We start from the raw sequence: 20,648 nt of genomic DNA, 5'->3' as shown, positions 1-20,648 counted from the left end.
AAATACATAGAGACTGACCCGGTAATCTAAACGGCCACTCTGGGGTGGACGGAATTTGATCCTGGCTTGTCCTCGGGGCTTGTCACAGGACAAGATGGCCACTGGTTCCCTACAGGATTTTCAAGTAACCTAGCGGGAGGGGGAAGGGAGTGTCTGAGTGATTTCCCGCGGTCGCTGCACCGCCCGCAGGCGCCTTGAGCCTTGGGAGATGCACGAAGAGGGGGTGAGGGCCCAAAGAGACCCGTTCCCCGGAGTGTCTGGTGGGACAAGGGCAGTGGACGGGAAGAGCGTCGGGAAGGTTGGATGTTGGCCAGCGTGAAGGCTCCTGGCTGAGTTTGGTTTTTGGTCGGCATCTCCTACAGGGATGGGCGGTGCAGCCTTCCATCCCGCACAGTCCCGTCCCAACACGCAGCGCCTCTCCCCTTCGCTTAGCCTCGCGCGCCCTCTCGTGGCGGCATTCAGAGCGCGGCCCGGAGCAGCAGGTCCCACCCCTCAGCGCGATTGGCTCTGGACCTAAAAACTAGATGCTGGATTGGTCAGCTCAGGCGAGGTGGCGGGACTGAAAAGACTATCGTGCACGCCGACTGGCCAGACCAGTGGAACTGACATTGCATCCGTCGGCCTGGCCGCGCGAGGCCTGGGCTTGAGAGTGGAAGCCGGGATGGCGGCACCGCGGCCTTGCGCGGACGGGTCCTGCTGCTCCCACTCTGGTGCGGTGCCCGGCGTGCAGCAGACGCTAGAGGAGATGGACTTCGAGAGGGGTGAGGCGGGCCTGGGAGCTCTCCCCGGGCCTGGCGGTCCTATGGACTGCGGGCCGAGTCTCGCTCTCGGGGCCTGGTGCGGGAGGGCGGCCGGGGCGGAGCCCACAGCCCCGCGTAGCTGGGATCCCGCCAGCGACCCGACGCGGCCTGCGACACCGGACACCGCGCTTCTCGTGCAGGCGAGAAAGCTGAGACATCGGTGTCCAAAAACCTTTCAGATAACCTCAATCTAACACCCCCCCAAAGTGGCGAGGCCGGGCTCGGCCTCTCACCGGGGGGAGACTCACCTGGGAGCCGCCCGCCGGCGCCGGCGAGCGCGGGGCCCGGAAGCCCGCCGCTGCTGGAGGGCGGAGGGCGGGGTCTTCCTGGCTGGCGCGGCGCGGCCTGGGGAGCTGGCGGCTGGCCGCTCGGGCGCGCTTTCTGTCCGGGCAACCATCTCCAGACAGGTGACAGCCTAGCCATTTTGCTCTCCAGGATGGAGGACTGTTTGGGACCGCTGTGCTGCCGTGCTGCAGCGGCTGCACCACACCCTGCAGCTTGTGGGGTCCAAATCACAGTCATCAGGTGATGTGGTCATAACCATTCCAACGCCTCTCCCACTGACCACCTCTGGGCAGTAGTCCACACTAGCAGCCAGAGTAACCTTTTCAAGACAGTAAATAAATCAGACCATTGACTTTTCCATTGCTTAAATTCAAGTTTCCTTTCGTGGCCCACAAAGCTCTATGAGGGCTAATGCCTATCTACTGTTATTTCTCTATCCTTATACAGTTCTCATGTATGATGTTCTTCCATCAATCACTGACTGGTAGCCATACTGGACTTTTGATTTCTCAAATATGCAAGACCTTTTCCTGATTAGGGTCTTTCATTGCTCTTGCTGTCTTGTCTCCTGAGAGTGAACTTCTTGCAAATTGTAAGTTAACTGGTGCCTTGCCTTCTGATCTCAATTCTATTGAGTTGAGACATTCTAGAGATGTCAGTTCCATAAAGGCCTTTGACAATGTCGAGCCATTTTTGTGTGTACTGCATACATCCTACCATGCCCAGAACAGCTCTCCACAAGGAAGAATCTGGCCCAAAATGTCAGTTGTGCCCCTGCTGAAAAAGCAGGTCCTGCCCCTTCTAGGTTACTCTGTTACACCTGGCACTTGGCTCATCAAAGCAGTTTGTACCATCTGACACCGTCTTGTTTATTCATTATCTGTTTTCTACACACTGCAAAGACCCTTACCTGTTTTAGTGAGTTTATTCAAATTCACAACCCTTCCCTTCATTTTCTTCTAGAAATACTGTTAAAGTCTGTTTTCTTTCTCCATGAAGGATGCCTTATTTACTCTTCCTCACATTTGTGACAGTGAGTGCAGAGCAGAGCATTACAGGTTGACAAGCTCCTCAGTCTTCTGGGAATATAATTTCATTATCTGCTTGTATTTGCTACAAGCTAAACTGTTGATAATCTGGTTTTTGGTCTTTTTAATTTTTATTTTTAGTCGGTTATGGGGCTTGAACTCTGGGTCTGAGTGCTGTCTCTCAGCTCTTCAGCTCAAGGCTAGCGCTCTACCACTTGAGCTACAGCACCACTTCTGGTTTTCTGGTGTTCATTGGAAATAAGAGTCTTATGCTAGGGGGAAAACAATGGAGGGGGTAACAATGTTCAAGAGGAAGTGTACTCATAACCTCACTCATGTAACTGTAACCCTCTGTATAGTAGCTTTACAATAAAAAAAAAAAAAAGAGTCTTATGTGCCCAGGCTGGCTTTGAACCTCGATCCTCAGATCTTAGCCTCCTGAGTAGCTAGGATTACAGACATGAGCCTCCGGCACCCAGATGATTTTTGGTCTTTGATGTTTTTGTTTTGAGCCATTCCTCCAGCATAACTTTTAACTTCTGTTTTACTAATCCTCCTGGAGATTTAATATAATTTTTCACTTGGGAACTAATGGTTTTCTTCTGAATAATTATGAGTCTCATGGAAGGCTGGGTTTACACCTGTAATCTTAGTTACTCAGGAGACTGAGACCTAAGGATCATAGTTTGAAGCCAGCTCAGACAGAAAAGTCCCCATGAGACTCTTATCTCCAATTAATCTCCAATTAACCATCGAAAACTGAAATGGCACTGTGGTATAAAGTGGTTGAGTGTTACCTTCAGTGAAAAGAGCTCAGGGACAGTACCTAGGACCTGAGTTCAAGCCCCATGACTGACTAGAAAAAAAGAGTTTTCTGTCTGGGCTGGCTTTAAACCATGATCCTTAGATCTCAACCTTCTGAATAGCTATGATTATATACCTGGCTTGGGTAATTTTTAGATGTTATTTCTAGTTATAGGAAGTATGCTCCCCCCCACCCCACACTCATAACTCCTTTCAATGGTGGTTGTTTTTGTTTTTTTTTTGGTTGGTCGTGGGGCTTGAAGTCTGGGCCTGGACCCTGTTCCTGCGCTCTTCAGCTTAAGGCGAGCAGAGCATTACAGGTTCCTTTCCTCAGCCACTTCTGGCTTTTTCTGCTTATGTGGTGCTGAGGAATTGAACCCAGGGCCTCATGCATGCAAGGCAAGCATTCTACCGCTGAGCCACCTTCCCAACCCCATCTTCTTTTTTGTTGTTGTTGGTTGTGCACCTTAAACTCTGAGCCTGGGCGCTGTCCCTGAGCTCTTCACTTGAGCCACAGCTCCACTTCCGGGTTTCTGGTGGTTAATTGGAGATAAGTGACTCACAGACTTTCTTACCCAGGCTGGCTTTGAACTGCGATCCTCAGATCTCAGCCTCCTGAGTAGCTAGGATTACTGGTAACATGACCCACCAGTACCCGGCCTTTTAATATATTTTAATTCATTCTGTCTTCTGTGTTTATGTCTCTTTAATGCAGTTCTTTTTGTCATTTTGTGTTGCATTTGGGTGAATTCCAAAGCTCTAATTCTCACTTCCGCTGGGCCTGCTGTATGGCTCAGCCCTTCATTGTTTATTTTGCTGATTTTACATTTTAACATACTTCTGTTTCAGATCTCTTTTTTGGGGGGGGCGGGGGGAGGAAATCAGTCGTGGGGCTTGAACTCTGGGCTTGGGCACTATCCCTCAGCTCAAGGCTAGCGCTCTTTCACTTGAGCCACAGCACCACTTCCAATTTTCTGAGTGGTTTATTGGAGATAAGAGACTCACAGACTTTACTGCCCGAGCTGGCTTTGAACTGCAATCCACAGATCTCAGCTTCCTGAGTAGCTAGGATTACAGGCATGAGTGAGCCACTGGTACCCAGTTTCAAATCTCATTTTGTGTTTTGATTTTTTTCCCCTAATGATCTGTTGATTTGTGGATTCTGTCCTTCAGCTTTGTGAGTACATTAGACATCACTGTTTAATGCTTTTATGACTAATTTTGAGCCATCCCTTTTCCTGCTGGTATTTGCTGGATGTTCTCATGTTGGTGGATTTCTTTTTGCTTGGCAGACTCTGGTCTTTGAGCTGCTCATTTGTGGGATGTTCTTACATTGCCTTGGCTAGCTGTAGAAGCATCCTTTTCTAGTATTTGAGATTTGCAGGGTTTTTTAAGACAAGAGTCTCACTATATAGCCCAGGTTGTCCTTGAACTCTGATCCTCCTGCCTCAGTTTCCAAGAGTGCTGAGATCACACAGGTGCACGACCACACCCAGCTTCAAATATTATTACTATTAACTTACAGAGTTTGTCTCAGCTAGCTTTTGTGACTGATCCAGATTATAACTTTGGTAGCTTGGGGTGTTTGCTCCCTGAGGTCCCATTCCTCCAAGTTGCATAAGTCTTTTTTTTTTTTTGGGTCCGTCGTGGGGCCTGAACTCTGGGCCTGGGCGCTGTCCCTCAGCTCTTCAGCTCAAGGCTAGTGCCACTTCCGGGTTTTTCTTTTTTGTTTATGTGGTGCTGAAGAATCGAACCCAGGGTCTCAGGCATGCAAGGCAAGCACTCTACCACTGAGCCACCTTCCCAGCCCGAAGTTGCATAAGTCAAGGGATCTAATTTTTTTAGTTTCTTCATTCTTTACACATCTATCCAAATTATGCCTCTTTCCTTTTTGTTACATGATACCTTACCAGAGAGGCCACCCCTACCCACTGTTTATAACTTCTCTCTCTTTCCTGTCCTTTCCCCCAACTCCCTTCTCAAATTGGACCTTGTGATAGACAAGTGTTCTGCCACTTGTGCTAAGTCCTCAGTCCTTTCCCCCTTTATTATTTATCTTATTTATTTATTTTTGTCAGTTGCGGGGCTTGAACTCTGGGCCTGGGTGCTGTCCTTCAGCTCGTCAGCTCAAGGCTAGTGCTCTTGAGCCACAGCACCACTTCCGATTTCCTGGTGGTTTATTGAGGTAAGAGTTCCACGGACTTTACTGTCCAGTCTGGCTTTGAACCTCAGTCCTCAGATCTCAGCCTCCTGAGTAGTAGGATTACAGGCGTGAGCCACTGGCACCTGGCTATTTTATTTTTTTGGTGGTACTAGGGTTAAAATTCAGGGCCTGTGCTTACTAGGCAGCTATCTACCACTTGAGCCAGTCCCCCAGTACTTTCTGTTTTAGTAATTTTTTTTTTTGGGTCCGGTCGTGGGGCCTGAACTCTGGGCCTGGGCGCTGTCCCTCAGCTCTTCAGCTCAAGGCTAGCGCTCTACCACTTGAGCCACAGCACCACTTCCGGCCTTTTTCTTTTTGCTTATGTGGTACCGAGGAATGGAACCCAGGGCCTCAGGCATGCAAGGCAAGCACTCTACCACGGAGCCACCTTCCCAGCCCCTGTTTTAGTAATTTTTCTAATAGGGTCTAGATTAGCCCTTTTATGCCTGGGGCAGCTTAGACCACTATACTTCCAGTGAAGCATGTGCCACATATCTCAGTGCTTTTTTTTGGTGGTACTGAAGTTTGAACTCAAGGCTTCATGCACGCTAGGCAGATACTCCACTACTTGAGCCATTCCACTAGCCCTTTCTGCTCCATTTTGTTTTTGTTTTTTGGTCGGTCATGGGGACTGAACTCTGGGCCTAGGCGCTGTCCCGCTGCTTTTCAGCTCAAGGCTAGCGCTCTACCACTTGAGCCACAGCACCACTTCCAGCTTTTTCTGCCTATGTGGTGCTGAGGAATGGAACCCAGGGCCTCATGCATGCAAGGCAAACACTCTACTGCTGAGCCACCTTCCCAGCTCCTGTTCTGGTCATTTTTGAGATAGGTTCTCACTTTTTGATCAGGGTCAACTGGACCATAATTTTCCTATTGAGATGGGGTCTCACACACTTTTTGCTGGGCCTTGACTTGAAGTTATCCTCCTGAGCCACCACATTTGTTGTATCTTTGTTTTGCTTGCTTATTTGGGGGAAGTTTATTTGAGGCAAGGAGGTCTCTTGCTTGGGTTGGCCTGGACTAGATGATCCTCCTGCCTTTGCCTCCTGAGTAGCTAGGATAAAAGGAGTGAACCTCCATGCCTGATGTCTGGCTCCTACTTTTTTTTGTTTTCTGTTTTTTCCCTAGTATCAGTGCTTGAACATATAGGTTTATGCTTTGGCTTATCCTTTTCCCTCACAGCTGGTACTTTATCACTTGAGCCATGCCTCCAGCCTAGAAGTTTGCTGGTTAATTGGAGATGGGAGTCTTATAGACCTTTCTGCCTAGGCTGGCTTTGGGCCCTAATCTTCTACATCTCAGTGTCTTGAGTATCTACGATCATAGATGTGAGCCACCAGCATCCAGCCTGCTTACTCACTCCCTTTCTCTCTTGCTTTCTTTCCCTTCTCTCATCTCTCTTCTTCCTTCCCTCTTCCCTTTCTTTCCTTCTTTTCCTCCTCTCTCCCTTTCCCTTTCCTTTGCTTCTGTGTGTCATTAGTAGGGCTTGAACTCAGGGCCTGGGCACTGTCCTCTTGATTTTGCTTTACCATCTGAGCAACAACTCCACTTCCATCTTTTTTTTTTTTTTGGTGCTGGTAGGTCTTGACCTGTGGGCCTAGGAGCGGTCCCTGAGCTTCTTTTTGCTCATAGCACTCTACCACATGAGCCCAGCTCCACTTCCAGATTTATGGTAGTTTATTAGAGAGAAGAGTCTCACAGAGCCGGGTGCTGGTGGCTCATGCCTGTAATCCTAGCTACTCAGGAGACTGAGACCTGAGGATCTGGATTCAAAGCCAGCCGGGACAGGAAAGTCTATGAGGCTCTTATGTTCAATTAACCACCAGAAAACGAAGTGGCACTGTGGCTCAAGTAGTAGACTCACCTTGAGCTGAAGAGCTCAAGGACAGTGCCCAGGCCCAGAGTTCAAGCCCCATGACTGACAAAAAAAAAAAAAAGTCTCACAGAATTTCCTGCCTGGGCTGGCTTTGAACTGGGACCCTTAAATCTCAATTTCTTGAGTAGCTAGGATTATAGGCATGTGCCACTGGCACCCAGCTCACTTCTAGCTTTTTGGTGATTAATTGGAGTTCAATTTGACAGCATTTTCTGCCTGAGCTGACTTTGAACCTCCATCCTCAGATCTCAGCCTCCTGAGTAGCTAGGATTAAGGTGTGAGCCACTGATGTCTAGATTCTGATTTCTCTTTAGCACACTTAGCACTTCACTTGACTTAAAATATATATTATATATATGTATACAATATGTATGAATTATATAGAATATATAGTTTCCATGTATAAACATATAATAACTTATAGATGTGTGCACATAAGATGCTTTCCGTTAGAATTAAAGCTAATTTTGGGGGGGGGGGGATTTTTTTTTCTCAGCTGATCCCTTGTGTCTACAACACTGCAGGGGACAAATACTTGGACCTAGAACTGTTTTGTTTCAGAGTTTGGAATATTTGCATGTACATACTAGGCTATCTTGGGATGGGACTTAAGTACAAGCAGGAAATTGACCTATGTTTCATATACACTTCATGCATTTTATACACTATTCCTGTGTTCTCACTGCAACCTACCACATCAAATCAGTTGTGGAATTTTCCACTTGCTGAGAGTATTTCAGATTTTGGATTTTTGGATTAGGGTTGCTAAATCCTGTATTCAGCAGGTCCTTGTTGAGTGTATTGCCTGAGCATGGCAGCTTGCCTCCTGCTCTCCGCAGAGGGAGAGTGAAGACCTCCAGTCTCAGTGGTCCCTGCTTGGGCTCGACTACCTCCCTGTGTCATACACAGAGCCCTGCTCTGGCTCCCTGCCACACATGCTTGCACCTGTCACTCCCCGTCCTGCTGAGGCAGTGATAGAAAGCCCCTTGAGGTGGGCAGTGGCTGTCCAGTTCCAAGTACCTTGGGGTCCTGTAGAGTTACTTTTCATTGTTTTGTCTGTGGTTTTAACTTTGTTCCTAGAATCTCATTAAAAAAAAGTAGGTGTGTGTGTGTGTAGAATCTCATTAAAAAAAGTAGGTGTGTGTGTGTGTGTGTGTGTGTGTGTGTGTGTGTGTGTGTGTGTGTGTGTGTGTAGAGTTACTTTTCATTGTTTTGTCTGTGGTTTTAACTTTGTTCCTAGAATCTCATTAAAAAAAAGTAGGTGTGTGTGTGTGTAGAATCTCATTAAAAAAAGTAGGGTGTGTGTGTGTGTGTGTGTGTGTGTGTGTGTGTGTGTGTGTGTGTGTGTGTGTGTGTGTGTGTGTGTGTGTGTGTGTGTGTGTGTGTGTGTGTGTGTGTGTGTGTGTGTGTGTGTGTGTGTGTGTGTGTGTGTGTGTGTGTGTTGGGGACTAGGCCCTGCCTCTGAGCTGTTTTGCTCAAGGCTAGTGCTCCACCACTTAAGCCATCGCTTCACTTCAGCTTTCTTTTTTTTTTTTTTAAGAATCTCACAGACTTTTCTGCTGAGGCTAGCTTCAAACCCCAGTCCTCAGAACTCAGTCTTCTGAGAAGCTAGCATTATAGGCATGAGCCACTTGTACCCAGGAATTTTCTTATTTGAGAATTTGACTTTATATTTGAACATCTTCACCATTCTTTATCCAACCTCTCTGTATTTGAAAGATTTTGTTTTGTTTGTTTTTGAAATAGGCTGAGGCAGGAAGATGTTGAGTTCAAGGTCAGCTAGGATACATGGCAAGATGCTCTTTCTGTCCAGTCCTACTGTCCTGAGTAGACAAACCCTGTCTGTCATGTTCACAGCTATGTCACCAACACCTAGAGCAATCCTTGCACAGAGGAAGCACTTGGTTTATATTTGCTGTATAAAAAAATATTTTCCAGTTTACAGATGGGACATTCTGGTCAAAAGGCTCTGGTTGTGTTGCACTGCTCAGTACTTTGGTTGGCTTTCTGCAGGAATCTGGTCAGCAGCACTGAATGGAGACCTGGGCCGAGTGAAGTATTTTATCCAGAAGGCCACGGACCCTAGCCAGCCTGACTCAGCTGGCTATACTGCTCTGGTGAGCTGGGAGGAGCAGAGTGGGAAAACAAGGAAGCTCTTTTTCTTTTTCTCTTTTGAGAGAGGATCTTACACTATATAATCCAAGTTGGCTGGGACTCTGGATCCTCCTCTTTTCTCAGCCTCCCAAATGCTAGGATTATAAGTATACTCCATCACACCTATTGAGAGAAGCTTTAGTTTGGGGGTGCTGCCTGTTCTCTGAGGAGGGAATTGGTGTTTGGCCTGAATCTTCTCTCTCTCAGCAGTTACTCTTTTAAGCATCAAATAAATCTAGGTGTATTAATTAGTGTACAGCCAAAGCCTGTAATCCTAGCTACTCAGGAGGCTGCAATCTGAAGATCTCAGTTCAAAGCCAACCCAGGCAAACAAATCCAAGAGATTATTATCTTCAAGTAAAAACAACAACAAAAAAGAACAACAACAAAAAAAGCCAAAAGTGGAGGTGTGACTCAAGTGGTAGAGTTCCAGATTTGAATAGAAAAGCCAATAGATTGCAAGTCCCTAAATTCAAACCCCAGTACCACTACACACACATAGAGTTCATACCCATTATGCAACTTATTTTCCTAACAATCCTGAGAGTTAGGAATACTTATTATTCAACTCCTCCAACTGCTGAAACTGATGGTAGGAGTAAAGAGGCTTGCCCAGTCAGTCAGCTGCTACAGGTGGTCCCTAGATGACTCAGACCCCTCCACCGACAATCACCAGCTCTTGCCACCCTGTCATCTGCCTGCCTGCTGTCTGACCTCAGTCTTTGCTCCTGCAGCACTATGCCAGCCGCAATGGGCACTATGCCGTCTGCCAGTTCCTGCTGGAAAGTGGAGCAAAGTGTGATGCCCAGACCCATGGGGGAGCCACTGCTCTGCACCGGGCCAGCTACTGTGGTCACACCGAGATTGCACGCCTGCTGCTCTCACATGGATCTGACCCCCAGCTGGTAGATGATGACGGCATGACCAGTCTACACAAAGTATGGCCCTGTTCCCCTTCAAAACTTTCCTTTTCTTGTTCAAAAAGTTAGAACTTGTGCATTGTGAGAAACAGAAAACAAAAAGCAGAGAGAAAAAAATAGAAATCACCTGTTCGTCTCAGCATTCACGTTTATTAATGTACACATACCTACAGTTAATGCAGATAGATAGTGGCCTTTTAGTTCTTTTTCCTTTTTAGGCAGACTGTTTTATCTCTCCTCCAGCTCCCTTGCAAGGCTGTAGCCAGGGTAATCCTTCATTGAAATCTTTCTCCTAGTCCCTCAGTCTTCTTGGCCTCTCCTTTGAGGTATTCTCTCTCCCTCTCTTCCTCCTTCCCTCCCTCCTTTCTTTGCTTCCTTCCCCTTCCTAACTCTTCCCTCCTTCCTCCTTCCCTCCTCCTCCCTTTTTTCCTTTCTTCCTTCCTTCCCTCCTCCCTTCATTCTCCCCCACTTTTTTTCTTTCTTTCACCAGTACTGGGGTTTGGACTTGGAGCCTGGGTGTTGTCCCTGCACTTTTTCGCTCAAGACTGGAACTCTTTTTTTTTTTTTTTCCTTTTTTTTTTTTTTTGTTGGTCATGGAGCTTGAACTCTGGGCCTGGGCACCATCCCTGAGCTCTTCAGCTCAAGGCTAGCACTCCACCACTTGAGCCACAGCACCTACTTCCAGCTTTGTCTGTGTATGTGGTGCTGAGGAATTGAGCCCAGGGCCTCATGCATTCGAGGCAAGCACTCTACCACCAAGCCACCTTCCCAGCCCTCAAGGCTGGAACTCTTATCACTTGAACCACAGTTCCTCTAGATTTTTTTGGTGATTAACTGGAGATGAGAGTCTCTTGGACTTTCCTGCCCAGGCTGGTTTTGAACTGTGATCCTTAGATCTCAACCTCCTAGGTAGCTAGGATTGTAGTTGTGAGCCACAGGCACCTGGCTTTTTTGTACTTGTTTTTAGTATGAAGACCTGACCAAAGACAAGAATGGCTGCTGGGCAAAGGTCACTAGAAAGAAAAAGTAGGGTTAAATGCTCAGATGACAGAGATAGTCTAGTCTGTGTATAAGTAATTGGGATTTGATAGGAATTAGAGATCTGCTCAAAACCTAGGGTTTCCATTCAACAGATTTCTGTTTTATGAGCAAGAAGATCCTGAACGTGGAACAAAAATGAGCAGGGGCCAGTAGAGGTATGCCTTCTGATTTGGGCTTCTCTCTCTTTCCACAGGCTGCAGAGAAGGGTCACGTGGACATTTGCTCTCTACTGTTGCAACATAGCCCGACCCTGAAGGCCGTCCGAGACCGGAAAGCACGGCTAGCATGTGACCTGCTGCCCTGTGACAGTGACTTATGGGACCTGCTGGCCAGCTGAGGCACCACTTTCCCCCTTCAGCTGCCCTTGAAGGGTACACAGACTAGCGCTTCACATCCCTGTATTGCCCAGCACCCACACTGCAGGGTGGGAAACATAGGAAGAACCTCGTGGTAACCAGGGAGGAGGTTCGGTGAGGCTGAAAGCTTTTAAGTTTAGACACATGATCATCTTCGAAGTTAATTCACGTAGCAACATCTATCCAGTTAGGAAAAAAAAAATAAAGTTATATTCTGACTTCATCCCCCACTCAAAGGTAAAATTCAAGATAAGAGGCTGAGTTATGAAAATTCCAAACTGCAAGTACTGAAAGAAAAAGGAAATAATGTGGCAGTAGCTTCTCTGTAGCAGTGAGCTTGGTGCACGACACTAGGTATCTGTACCTCAGCTTCCTCATCTGGTGGCACTGATTGAAGCCACCTCAGGGTCGCTCTGGGGAAAGGCGCTTAAGAGAGTGCTTGGCACGTTGCAGGCACTGTACAGGAGTGCTTTCTCAGGAGTTTCCTAGAGAGATTCTTCCATTGTTACAAAGCTGTCTATATTCAGAAACATTCACAAAGATGCACATTGGGGGCTGGGAGTGTAAATCAGTGGTAGAGCACTCATCTAGTTTGCACAGGGCCTCAGCACCAGATATGTACTGAAGCATGGGAGTATATTTGAAAGAAAAGAGGTTGAGAGAACTGACCTGTTTTCTGGTAGGGAAGGGTCAAGTCTGCAAACATTACTGGAGTATACCACAGACTCTCATGGGAAGAATAGCAAGTGTCCCCTCCACATCATGATTCCTCTTCAAATTGTGGTGATGTATGAACACAAAATATACAGAGGAAGAATTAGGACATGGATTAAACTGCTATCTGTAGCAAGAATAATCAAGAGCTCTTGAACATTATCTTTTCACACCCCCTCCCCCCAAATTTGAACTCAGGGCCTTGTACTTCAATTTGTCTGCTCAGTTTGGCTTTAAACCTCAATAGTCTTAATGGCATCCTCCTGAGTAGCTAGGATTACAGGTGTGAGCCACTAGCAGCTGATGTGGTTTTTTTTTCTTTTTCTGTTTTTTTAGAGGGCGTTGTTATAGAATTTGAACTCAGGGTCTTATGGTCTCATGTAGTGGTCTTGCTTATGGTTGGTTCTCCACCTCTTGATTCATCCTTCCAGCCCTTGCTTTTTGTTGGTTATTTTAGAAATGGGTTCTAGCAAGCTTTTCTGACTGGCTGGCTATGAACCAGAGTCCTCTAGATCCCGGCCTTCTGAGTAATTCAGATTATAGGCATGTGCCACTATTGCCAAGCAGAACTGTAGTTAAAAAGTCAAAGTCTCCCTAAGTTTTCTCAACATTCTAGAGCACTTCCACATGGCCAGCTTCTGTCAGAGGGACATCTGGCAGCCCGTGGGGCCGCTAGTTCTCCAGCCACAGTTCCCCTCCCTCGTTTGATCATCTCTGTTCATGTTGCCAACTCTGGAGTCTTGTTTACTGGCTATCTAATTTCCTTTCAAAGGTCAAGTTAGTGTTCAAGGCCCAAGCTGGGTGAAGGTTTGTATGGCTTCAGAAGAATGAGCTAATTTGACTTGAGTGGTTGAAGACAGATTGCTGTGCAGCTAGGTATGGTGGTCACTGCACATGGGATGGAGTGGCTCTGAGTCTTCCTTCCCCATATGACACCCTCCATGCCCAGGGAATGGCTGTAGGGACCTGCACAGGGACATGGAAGGCTTCTCCTGTAGAGACAGGCCAGGCTTGCTCCTGATGGTGGGGTAAATCACTGTGGTGATGGAATCCTGTTGTAGTAGGTGGTCTTCTACCCCTCCCAAGGTTCTCTGTGGAATTCTAGCCTCCTTTTGCTGGGGTGTCTGAGCTGGGCCATCCCAGTGTCTCAGCCTGCTAGACCCACAACATGGAGGCTGGCCTATTCACGGGTGGGCTCTAAATTCAGGAGACTGGGAAATGTTTACCCCGGGATGTGCTTACTAAATTCCTCACCAGTAGATGTAGAATGTGGCCAGGGGCAGGGTAGTGGGTGTCTGGCTCAGGAGCTGACTCAGCTATAGATAGCTCCTTTTCCTGCCCTCTGTGGGCCACATTCCCAGACTGGTATTTTGGTTAGTGTGACAGGGCCCCAGAGTCATCTAACCCTGGCACATGCCTCTGTCCTGCCCACCTCTAAGAGACAGCTCTCCTATAAAAGGGCTGAGCAGCTCTGTGCTCTCACTGGGGGTGTGGAGAGTAGGGGGGGACCATGGACTTCATCAGCATTCAGCAGTTGGTGAGGCTGTGGGGCTGCGGGGCCAAGGGTGGGCATATCTATACCATTGCAGCAGAGTGGCTAAGTGCCGCCAAGAGCAGGCAGCTGGTCTCTGGGCAAGTCAGGCTGAAGGAGAAGGCTGCATGTAGCTCTTTCCTGGTCTCATGTAAGGTGGTGCGAGGGGCAGGGAGCAAGAGAGGGAAGACATGGGAAAGGAGTTGGCTGATGGTACACGTGAAAAGTCCTTGAGTTAAAGTGAGCTCTTTTTTGGGGGGGAAGCGGGGAGGGCAGGGCGGGAAGTAGCACTAGGATCCGTCACAGGGCCATCACTTGTGAGATGTTTTTCTAAGCCACATCCCCACCTTAAGTTTCCTGTTGTGTCTTAGTTTGTGACAGTAGATATGGGACATGGAAATTTATTTGGAAGATGCAGGTGTAGCTGGGCTTTTCTTTAAAGCCTTGTGCTAGTACTTGCTCTGGGGCTGCTTTGGGACAGGCTTGTGTGTTCTTGGGTTACCTAGGCAGTGACAAACAGTGATGCCAGTAACATTTTGGGATATCAATTTCAGAAAGCTAAGATATAGAGGATGCCTGGATACCTGCTATGGGTTAGGGCCCCAGCCTGTATCACTCCTGGCTGGGGCCATATTAGGTTGCCAGAAGGCATAGACTATGGACCTTCCTTAGTGCTACCAATGGTGGTGTTGGTTTGTTTTGTTGGTCATGGGGCTTGAACTTGGCCTGTCCCTGAGCTCTTTCACTTACGGCTAGTGCTCTACCACTTTGAGCCACAGTGCCACTTCTGTTCTCTGGCAGTTCACTGGAGGTTAAGAGTCTCATGGACTTTCCTGCCTGGGCTGGCTTTGAACTGTGATTCTCATATCTCAGCCTCCTGAGTAGCTAGGCTTACAGGTGGGAATCACTGGTACTTTTTTTTTTTTTTTTGCCAGCACAAGGACTTGAACTAAGGGCCTTGAGTTCACAGTTGTTACTCAACCAGTTGAGCTCTACTTCTAGTTCTGGCTTCCTCCCTCCACGCCCCCCCCCCCAACCAGTTTACTGGGGGCCAGAGTCTCATGGACTTTTCTGCCCAGGCTGACTTCAAACCTAAATTCCAAGACTACAGGAAAGAGCCACTGGGTGCTGGAAGTTTGAGCCCATTTTAAAGATGTAGAAACAACTTTGCCAAGAATTGAACCAGGGATTTACCCATAGCACCTTCTTTACCCCTGAGCTTCAGGTTGGGTGGCGGTGTGATGTGATCTAATAGGAATTTAGGGTAGCAGCCCAGGAGGGAGGCTAAGGTGTCATCTGCTCAAAGGCTACTGGCCTGGCAGCAGTATAAATATCTTCTCACATGCCTCAACCCTGTGATCTTGCTGACAGGAGCAAAGTAGGCGGCAGCATTTGGCCCCCTGGGCCTTGGCCATTGCCAGAGTTGCCACAATTGGTAAGAACCACAGATGTCAGGGGAGGCAGGGACTTGCCAAGAAGCTTTCAAAAGGGTGGATCAGGCTGGCACTCGGGTCCAAAGCAGTGATCTGTGTACATCAGCTGGCCAGCCATCTTCTGGCACTGCAGGATTGTTTTCCAGGGGTTCTTCCAATCTCATTGATTCTTTCATCTATACCCTATCCTATAGGTAAGTGGAGAAAGAGTTGAAAGGAAAGTGTTGGGGTTTGGACATGAAGCTCCTGATCCTGGAGGCTGGCCTAGTGACTGGAGGCTGGGACGCCAAGAGTCCATGGCCCAGGAGAAGTTGAAATTGGAAGAAGAGAAGAAGAAGAAAGTGAGTGATGCTGGGGAACTAAGATGTGGGCAGCTCTGAATGTTAGGGCCTCAGAATCATGGCCCAGCCTCAGGCAACCTGAACAGCTGGGCATCTTCTCTGAGCAGGGCCCTTTGCTTGACTTGTGCGTTCTTTCCATCCCAGCTGGAAAGATTTAACAGCTCCAGACTAAATCTGGAGAACCTGAGAGACTTGGAAAACTTGGCTCAAAGACGAAGAGAAAAACGACTGAGACGCAGAGTCCCCCCCAGGAAACCTGAGCCCATGGTTGAGGTGAGTGAGAAGGTAGGGCGACTCAAGTACCCGGGCTGGAATTGTAGAGGTACAGCCTCCTATCCTGCGGGGTTGAGAAGGGTAGGTGTTGTGGCTACAACTGAACCCCTAGTGCCCAGGAAGCCATATGGAACCCATCTGAGTCCTCATGTATTTGGTAGGGCAGCTGTTATGAAGTGCCCTGGGGATCTTAAGCCACAGAACTGGATTTCTGAAGTTCTGGGGCTTTTGAAGTTCAGCTATTGGCAGAGCTGGTTCCTTCTGACAGCTGAGGGAGGGGCCATTCTCACCTTCCTCCCTAGCTAGCAGCAATCTCTATTGTTCCCAAGCTTCAAACTGCAATCCTCAGATCTCAGCCTTCTGAATAGCTAGGATTATAGGTATGAGCCATCAGCTCCTGCTGCCTTGTTCACATGATGCTTTCCCTGGTCCCTGCTTAAGTCTTTCACACTGGATTAGAGCTTCTCTTAACACAAGTTACATTGAAAGGGTTGCATACTCCAGTAATGACCTCATCCTAACTAATTATATCTTCAAGGCCCCAATTTCTAAACAGTCACATTCTGAGGTACTTGGGGCTATGACTTCAACATGAATAGGAGAGGGAGACATAAGTCAGCACATCTCTCTCATATAACTCCTATTTGTACTCGAGAATGAAAGAACAATACTGCACAGACCAACAGTACAGCAGAGTGTACTGGGATATACTGCTGACGTTATAGTGTCCAGTCTTGGGAGGAATGACTGTCTTTCTGCTTGCACAGCCACAGCCACAGGCCCAGCAGGAGCCTGTGGACCTGGAGATGTTCCTGAAGGCAGCTGCTGAAAATCAGGAAGCCCTGATTGACAAGTACCTGACAGATGGAGGGGACCCTAACGCTCATGACAAGGTAGTATTGGGTGAATGGGCTTATATAGCATCTGTAGCGGTGCACACTTAGTCCTGGCCTGGGACACATCAGGGCTTTTCTTTTGCATGGCTTGAATATGGTGGTATATCTGAACTGGCAGGGAGAGGCTCTTTGCCATATGAACAGGCAACTCTGGGAACAAGAAGGGTATAAACTTGAGACTGACTGTGCTGTCTCTTGTCTCTGCCCACAGCTCCACCGCACAGCCTTGCACTGGGCCTGTCTGAAGGGTCACATCCAACTGGTGAACAAGCTGCTGGCAGCTGGTGCCACTGTGGATGCTCGGGACTTGGTGAGAAGCTAGGCAAGGCCACTCTTGGTGGCTAATGTACTAGCTACTCTTCAGTCAATATGCCCAGCAGCCATAGGTCAGAGGGCTTTGTTGCTTTTTGTTGCAGCTTGACAGGACACCTGTATTCTGGGCCTGCCGTGGAGGACACCTGGACATTCTCAAACAGCTGCTTAACCAGGGAGCCCAGGTTAATGCACAGGACAAGGTGAGGAGACAAGGTGCCCGCTTCGGGTGGCCTGTTAGAAACACGTGAGCAGAGCATGGGGTGAGCAGATGCTAGGCCTGCAGAAGAAAAGGTATAATCCTCAGTGATTGGAAGGCAGAGGCAACACTGACTACTGCTTCCTCCTAGATCTGGAGTACCCCCCTTCACGTGGCAGTACGCACCGGCCACTCTGACTGCCTGGAGCACCTCATTGAGTGTGGAGCCCACCTCAACGCACAGGATAAGGTACTCTGCTCAGGGACAGGCCTGCCACCCTGACTTTCCTGCTGATGGCAGGAGTGTGACCTCCTCTCTTTCAACAGGAGGGGGATACAGCTCTCCACGAGGCTGTGCGGCATGGCCACTACAAAGCCATGAAGCTGCTGCTGCTCTATGGAGCCAAGCTGGGTGTGCAGAACATGGTGAGTGCAAGCTGGGCAAGGTGGTCAGGGGAGCATTTGAAGAAAGGGAGCACTGACCTGCTATCCTTATTTCCAGGCTGCCCTGACTCCAGTGCAGCTGTCACGAGACTGGCAGCGGGGCATCCGGGAAGCACTGCAGGCCCATGTTGGGCATCCCCGCACCCGGTGCTGATGACTCAGACCTGTGGGATTCTCACAGCCACCATTCCAATCCCTCACTTGCAACTGCATTTCTGGGTCTCTTGACCCTCAGTCCAGACTCCTCAGGGCTTTGCTCCCTCAGGCCTGAGGCCTCAGTGGGAACTAAGCACACTGGGCACAGCAGGTAGAAAAAGCAGGCCTCACCGGCTTCAGTGCTAGGTGGGGCTGCATTCCCTGCTAAAGCTAGGACGGAGGACTAGAGGGCAAGGCAGCAGAAAGCAAAGTGGGTCCCAAGGAGGGTCAGGGGATCGAGTGAGAGCCAAAGCCAGAGCAGAAAGTGAGCAGGCCGGTACTACCCAAGGCTGGGTGCTAGACTTCCTTGGTGTCTGCTACCCCTCAGAAGACTAGCCCTGGCCTTCCACAAAAGCCAGTCTTCTGTGGGTGGTGATTCAGGTGTGACCGACAATTATATCCAGGACCTGATGGGAGCCAAAGTGGAAGCAGGCCATGAAGGTGCCAGGCATTATGCAGCTGGCCACTGCCCTTAGGAGAGGTTTACCCTGGGAACTCCATTCCTATCAACAGCAACCCTGATAGGTCTGGAGTAGCTCTAGCCATCTCTGGTCTTCAGGACTCTGAAGGGGGTGCTGGCAGGCTGTGAGGGCACATCAGCAGGTTTGAGGCCCCACAGAGAAGTCAGTACTTACTGGGTTGCCTCAGAAGCCTGAGCTAGAGCTTATTTAGGAGAGACCTGTGCTCACTCTGTAAGGGTTGGTAAGGCCAGCCTGCCACACTTTTATTGGCTGGCTGGCGCCTCTCCTTTGAGGGGTTTGAGTGCCTGGGTGCTAGGGACTGCTTGTGGCCCACTCAACTCTTGAGGCGGTGGCCCGCAACCCTATTTTGCTCAAGGCTTCAGTGTCCTCTACTACTGGAGATGTTTTGGCCTGGCCCCTGTATGCCACTCTGCACACTGAGCAACTCGGGACTTGGCCTATGGGGGTCACAGGGAAAGTGAGTAGTACGCCGCTCCCCTCCCTCATCTGCTAACTGGTGGTGTACCAGCTCCCTTCTGGCTCCTCTCCCCTTGCTCTTTCACTGGCAGAGACCTGTACTGCTGGCGGAGCCGGCTCCTTAAATGCCAGAAAGCTGATCTGAAAGAGCTCTACTCCCAACTGACCACAGGCTGACAGGATTAAAAAGATGAAGGCTTTGTTTCCCTCACACGATCCTGGGTTACCTAGGTACCTGGGTTGGCATCTAATTTACAGCAGTTAATTTTTAATCTAACTTTGACAGCCTTCTCAGGCTAAGAACAAGGTTACCTTTACTATGTGAAAAAGAAGCGACTAGTGCTCCATACCCAGGGGCCACACACACCTTCCACAGGCAGTGACCTGTGGTGACACAGCCAGTGTGCACCCAGACTCTGGTGCCATAGGCAAAACAGGCATTCAGGACTAAGGGCCTTACCTAGAAAATGAGGATATTTATGTATCAGACAAAAACACTTTTTTTATGTGGAGAGGTACTTTTTTCTCATTAAACTGATTATTCCTCACAGCCTAGTTGTCTTTCTTTGGCGGGGCTAAGCCAGTACAGTACATTGGACACCAAGGACTGCCTGCCAGGGCCAAAGGCCTTGATATACTTGAGCTTTGCAAAGGTGCAAAGCAATTCAGTGAGTGGAAAGATGGCTTTTGAACAAATGGAGCTAAAATAATTGGACAACTGTAGGCTTGAAAAAAATAGCACAGTATGGTGGCTCATACCTGTAATCCCAGCTACTCAGGAGATGAAAATCAAAAGGAGTACAGTTCAAGGCCAGACGAGGCAAAAAGTCCACATGACCCCATCTCAACTGAGATAAAAAGCTTGCTGAGAATAAACCAGCATGGTAGTGGGTGCCCATTTTCCCAGCCATATAGCAAGTGTAAGACTGGTCTAGACCACAGCAAAGGGGGTAGGCATAAGGCTCAAATGGTAGGACATGCCTAGCAAGCATAATTCCTTGAGTTCAAACCCAAGTACTGCTCTACTTCAAAGGCCAGGTATAGTGGTACACACCTGTAATGACAGCACAGAGAAGCTGAGGCAGGAGGCAAGCCCAAGTCACAGAGTAAGGCCCAGGCATGTAGTTTAAAAAAAAAAAAAGGTACTGAGTCACACATTTTACAAAATAGACCAAAATTTAAATGTAAAAAAAAATGAAGGGGGGGAAAAAGACCAATTTTGGGATCAAGGACTTAGATTTCTACAGAAAAATTAGTGGACTTCATCCCAGAGAAAACTAATATTTACACTGAAACCTGTACATAAATGTTCATAGCAGCTTTATTTGGAATAGCCCAAAACTGAAAATCCAGATATCCTTTGACGGTCAACAAGTATACCATGGAATAGCACTTGGCAATAAAAGGATGAACCACTGTCACACAAAAGGACCTGGATGAACCTCCAGAGAATTACGTTAATTGAAAAAAGTAATCCCATATAGTTACATACTAATTTATCCCATTTATACAACATTCTTGAAATGACAAAAAAAAAAAAAAAAGATGAAAATAGTGGTTGCCAAGGACTGGGGCAAAGGGCATATTGGCTCTAACAGGGCAGTTTGTGGGGATCCTGATGGTGATAGGACAGGGCTGTATTGGACTAGGGCAGGAATTCTATAGATCTGCAAATGCCAAATGATGTAGACTTCTATGGCCATATTGCACCACTGTCAAAAATCCAGGTTTTGATACTGTATTATAATTCTATAAGATATAACCAGGGCTGGGAAGGTGGTTCAGTGGTAGAGTGCTTGCCTTATATGCATGAGGCCCTGGGTTCGATTCCTCAGCACCACGTAAGCAGAAAAAGCCAGAAGTTGCACTGTGGCTCAAGTGGTAGAATGCTAGTCTTGAGCTGAA

General features: G+C 48.2%; 2 protein-coding genes across 3 annotated transcripts; both read left to right on the top strand.

Annotated features, from left to right (window-relative positions):
- Positions 1 to 636: 636 nt before the first annotated feature.
- Ankrd39 (ankyrin repeat domain 39) lies at positions 637 to 12,375 on the top strand. 2 transcript variants are annotated; one of them, XM_042695541.1, is made up of 4 exons: positions 637 to 761; positions 9,010 to 9,113; positions 9,885 to 10,088; positions 11,305 to 12,375. In XM_042695541.1, the coding sequence occupies exons 1-4, from the start codon at positions 662 to 664 to the stop codon at positions 11,446 to 11,448; spliced, it is 552 nt and encodes a 183-aa protein (XP_042551475.1). In that variant the 5' UTR covers positions 637 to 661; the 3' UTR covers positions 11,449 to 12,375. The 2 variants fall into 2 exon arrangements, with proteins under 2 accessions (XP_042551475.1, XP_042551476.1); XM_042695542.1 differs by having other exon boundaries at positions 11,267 to 11,365.
- Positions 12,376 to 12,503: 128 nt separating this feature from the next.
- On the top strand, positions 12,504 to 19,293 carry Ankrd23 (ankyrin repeat domain 23). Its single transcript, XM_042695540.1, has 9 exons — positions 12,504 to 13,718; positions 15,340 to 15,486; positions 15,631 to 15,759; positions 16,527 to 16,652; positions 16,867 to 16,965; positions 17,072 to 17,170; positions 17,318 to 17,416; positions 17,494 to 17,592; positions 17,669 to 19,293. The coding sequence occupies exons 1-9, from the start codon at positions 13,692 to 13,694 to the stop codon at positions 17,762 to 17,764; spliced, it is 921 nt and encodes a 306-aa protein (XP_042551474.1). The 5' UTR covers positions 12,504 to 13,691; the 3' UTR covers positions 17,765 to 19,293.
- The last annotated feature ends 1,355 nt before the right edge of the window (positions 19,294 to 20,648 follow it).

This window comes from Dipodomys spectabilis, unplaced genomic scaffold, assembly GCF_019054845.1.
Source record: "Dipodomys spectabilis isolate Male_0828 unplaced genomic scaffold, ASM1905484v1 ptg000187l, whole genome shotgun sequence".
Lineage (NCBI taxonomy): Eukaryota > Metazoa > Chordata > Mammalia > Rodentia > Heteromyidae > Dipodomys > Dipodomys spectabilis.
This window is presented reverse-complemented; position numbering and strand designations above follow the sequence as displayed.